Source organism: Pleurodeles waltl, chromosome 8 (assembly GCF_031143425.1).
Source record: "Pleurodeles waltl isolate 20211129_DDA chromosome 8, aPleWal1.hap1.20221129, whole genome shotgun sequence".
NCBI classification, from domain to species: Eukaryota; Metazoa; Chordata; class Amphibia; order Caudata; family Salamandridae; genus Pleurodeles; species Pleurodeles waltl.
In genome coordinates this window covers 713511046-713515324 of record NC_090447.1, presented here as the reverse complement: position 1 = coordinate 713515324, position 4279 = coordinate 713511046, and the positions used below count along the sequence as shown (strand labels likewise).

The window sequence follows — 4279 nt, the reverse complement described above, 5'->3', positions numbered from 1 at the left end:
ACAAGCGCCCCCCCCCCCCCCCTTCAAAAAAGTACACTACTCACTAGTTAACTGGCAACAATATAGCTAGAATGGGAGTAATTCATTTTACCATCAGTCCACCAAACCAAAGAAATGGCGTCCAAATTGATGTCAAAACCACTCCAAAGTAGGCCAGCGCTAAGTTTAGTGGTGGAACCGTTACCATAAGAAGTCTCATCTCACCTCCCCACCCAACTGTTAACCCATTAACAAGCTGGGCCGATGTGTGCTGTGGTTATTGCCCAAAAGCCAATCCAGAAATGTCACTGATCAGTTAGCCTATAAACAATTGTGATTTAGGAATGTTAGTGTACAAAGACAGGAGTCAGCCGAATTTAAGAAATACATAGATCATTTATTCATTGAAGCGCATTAAAACTGAAAAGAGCGAACTTTCAAGAATCATTCGGGAAATCAATATGCTTTTTTCGATTTCTAGAATTCCTGAGACTCTATGTCTTTGGGTTCTCCCGTTGACGCCTTGGCAGTCTTTTTGGGGAGCAGCTGAGCCTGGATGTTTGGCAGGACACCGCCTTCTGCAATGGTCACACCAGCAAACAGTTTGTTTAGCTCTTCGTCATTCCTGACAGCCAGCTGGAGGTGTCTTGGCACAATCCTAGACCTTTTGTTGTCCCTGGCAGCGTTTCCTGCCAGTTCCAGCACCTCTGCAGTCAGGTATTCCAGGACGGCCGCCAAGTAAACAGGAGCGCCGGAGCCCACCCGCTCTGCATAATGCCCCTTCTTCAGCAGTCTATGGATGCGACCAACCGGAAACTGTAGGCCTGCTCTGGAGGACCTGGTCTTGTGTTCACTGCCCTTTGGCTTGCCCACTTTCTTACCACGGCCAGACATGATCTAGCGAAGAGGGAAAAAATATAGAATGTTAACTTATAGTACTCCGAATATATCGGAAATGTACTCCTCACAAATGCAAAGTTAATGTATTAATCTTAACTTAAGCACCACATAGGTACAATTTGGTGCAAGCTGGCTAAGCGCCTCGGCCCAAGAAAAAACCCACGAGAAAGACCGTGCGCTCGGGAAGCCAGTTTGTTTATTCTGTACATTCTCAAGCCACCCATAGCCCTTTAAGTCACGTGGAGGGCGGCTAGGAAAGTTACACATTTAAATGAGTAAAACGGTTTCACGTTAAAGCATAAACTCTGAGTCTCAAGAGCAAAGTGTATGGCAGTCCCTCTTTTTTGTGGTTGTGGAAAGATTAGCAGGCTTGAATACTACGTACATTTATAGGTATCCGAAGGTTTTACGAAGTCACAGGAAAAAATAATAATGAAAGTGACGCTAGTCTACAGCTCAATTACCCAAATAAACAATGCAACAAGCCTACTATGCTAAATGGAGGAACTCAACGTGTGACTAAGAGAAACGATCTAAAACTGCAAAATCTGAACCCATTAAGTACTGAATGGACTAGCCGCACGCAGGAGACCTACTGGATTAATAAGCTTCACAACTAGCACTACTCATCAGAAATGCAATAGGCAAGTTTTGGCCTTCCCACTACATTTAGAGTCCGAAAGCTTGTCATGCATCACAAACTTCATCCCTTTCATGTCCCAAATACCTTACAAAAAAAAAATTAAGGTGAAGCCAAGAAATGGCGATTGATTGGAGTCTGTTTAACCATTCGAGATGGTTTGGAGCCACGCAAGCCCTTCGATACACAAATATCGAATGCTCCAGGTTAAATACTTGGGTTACTAGAGGTATAACTGCTTTGGTGTCAAGGATAGGGGTCACCATGCAATCCATCTAATCTAGAAGCAAGTTACAAAATGGGCAATAGTGCTAATGCAATCGAGGGAGAAAAACTGAGCCCGTTGAAATCTTCTGCTTGAATGCAGAAAATCAAGCCAGTGCTGGATATCTGGTCACCGCAACTATTAGAATTTCTAAATTTGTTAAGTCCCAATAAGTCTTTGCTACTGTTGAAAGAAACTTGTTTGATTGTACGGTTTTTATTAATCACTTTGCTCCTTAGCGAAGGAGAATTTTTTCAATAAATACAATTTTAGATCACATTATGAAATGGAGGCCTGTAATAGCCGTGACTAGCAATCGCCATAGTTTTAGGGGCAGGTGAGCACGTGAAAGGGGCAAAGTGCAGTAATTCAAAGTGACAACAGCCAAAGCTGGTCTGTATATCTATACCTTCTGGTGTGGTGGGAGGAGTATAATTTATGTGATAGGTCACTAGACCAATAGCAAAGTAGTGTTTGGGGGTTTATACATGTATAGACCCCATAATTAAAGCAGCACCACGAAAATAGAGCCTAAAAGGTGGGCCAACGGATGTCAGCAGATAAACGTTACTTTTCTGGGCATAAAAGCACAGATACTTATTTAATAGAACACACCACTAGAGAGTAGCAAGTGTTAGTTTCAGCTGGGGTGAGTGCCAACTTTGCACCCAGTATTAACGGGCGTTCGAGTAGCAATAGGGCTAGAAGTTGCTTGTTACCTTGCATGATTTTGAAAGCTTAGTCCCCCGCACAATTCCAGCGGCCCGGTCCACAGTACACGTCCTAACGAGCAAGCATGATCTTTCTAAAACAGCGTCACCTTAAGCGAGGTGTAGCCAACAACGTTTCTTTAGTTTATCACACATGGTGTCAATTCCAAGGCTTTACGCCCTGGTCATTTTTAAACTGGAGATTGTCAAACTAATATTTGATTAACTATAGGGGAACTTTCATTGAAACAAGAGAGATTTCGGACCAATACATCTGGCAAATGTGGGACAAGAGGGACGGTCACACCGAAGTAAAATATAACCAGAGGCTTACTTGAAAACAAACCGTTGCACTTGTAACTGCAGAAGGCTACTTAAGGAAAATATTGTTTGAGCGTCGGGGAACAGATCAAAAGCCCAACCAATAAAGCACATCCCTTACCTCTAAAAGCGTATCCACAGCCCAATTAACCACCTTTTCGCTACCACAGAGTCTCTCAAACTACAGCCGCCCAGGTTCCTTTTAAACCCTCATCAGTTAGGGCTGCCACCTGCAATCAGATAGCAATGATTGCCACCTGAGCCCCACGCCCACTCCAGCTTTCCAGCCTCCCCTAGTTCAGAAAACGAGAGCGAGGCCATTTCACTCACACAAAAACTGCGTTGTTTTAGACGCCTTTCATTGCTTCAATGCATGCCACTAGAAGAGAACGCAATTTTCATTTTGTTATGACTGAAACTGGAAATTCAGATATTTTTTCCATAAAATAATACGTTTCCTTCTCTGAAGGATGGACACAAAGCTCCTAGCGGTTTTTGTGACCATCATGTTGCATTCTGGGAATCGTAGTTTCTCTTTTGGCATTGTAAACACTCCCCGCATAGCGATTGGTGGGGTTCCGGGGAAACAATATTTTGAGGACCTCTTTTCAGAGCAATTGTAAACGTACTACCCATTTCAGCTAACTCGAGCACTTTTCAGAGCAATTGTAAACGTACTACCCATTTCAGCTAACTCGAGCACTTACGGTGTCAAGCGAGTTTAAACTTTCAGAAGTGGGGCTTACAATAGCAACAGAAACCGAAGTTGCACAGCGTCCTTCAACTGAACACTATAAACTTAAAGTTTACCCCGTCTTTGATAAAGCCATTTATTTTAGCATTTGCATCCAGATTTTCTTTTTTCTTTTATCAACAATATTTTACGTGGAATTCAGTATCTAATTACCCCTACACCCCTCGTACTCGGACCAGTCCTAAACAATGAGGCATACCAAAGCATCCCCAAGAATGTAGTAGGCCTTTAATGCCACGGAACCATGAGTAATGCAGACACAGTTTAATGCAAATATATCAAAAGAAAGAAGCACAGAAGCACAGATACTATCAAGGAACCGAAGTGTCCACTGCATGTAACACCCCATCACCAAAGTTCATAGAGCCAGAAGAGTACAGTTCAAACGATGGTGTCTAATGAAGGTGCCTTCCCAGGCCTAAGTACCGACCCGACAGATCTCCTCCACAGAGACCCCTTTAAAAGCTGCCCAGGAGTCAGCAATACCCCTTGTGGACCGTACCTGAACAGGAGCAGGGCAAGGCAAATCTAAACCTTGATAGGCCAAGGAGATGGAATCCTTGATCCACCTACTGAGAGTCACTTTGGAATCAGCCTTCCCAGACCCCGCCAGACCAAAAATCCAAAGAGACTGTCAGATTTCCGAAAGGAGGCAGATCGATCCAGATAGATGACCAAAGCACGCTTCACATCCAGAGTGTGTAGCTTGA

The 4279-nt window shown here is 43.6% G+C and overlaps 1 protein-coding gene across 1 annotated transcript; it reads right to left on the bottom strand.

The window, feature by feature from the left end:
- Nucleotides 1-355: 355 nt before the first annotated feature.
- Nucleotides 356-3042, bottom strand: LOC138249146 (late histone H2A.1). The gene is made up of 2 exons (XM_069203159.1): nt 2937-3042; nt 356-876 (listed from the first exon to the last, which is right to left on the bottom strand). Exon 2 carries the CDS (start codon nt 871-873, stop codon nt 457-459), a length of 417 nt encoding a protein of 138 aa, XP_069059260.1. The 5' UTR covers nt 874-876; nt 2937-3042; the 3' UTR covers nt 356-456.
- Nucleotides 3043-4279: the final 1237 nt, after the last annotated feature.

What these genes read in the sequence shown, in the direction of transcription:
- LOC138249146 (XM_069203159.1), bottom strand. Translation starts at nt 873, where the DNA reads ATGTCTGGCCGTGGTAAGAAAGTGGGCAAGCCAAAGGGCAGTGAACAC.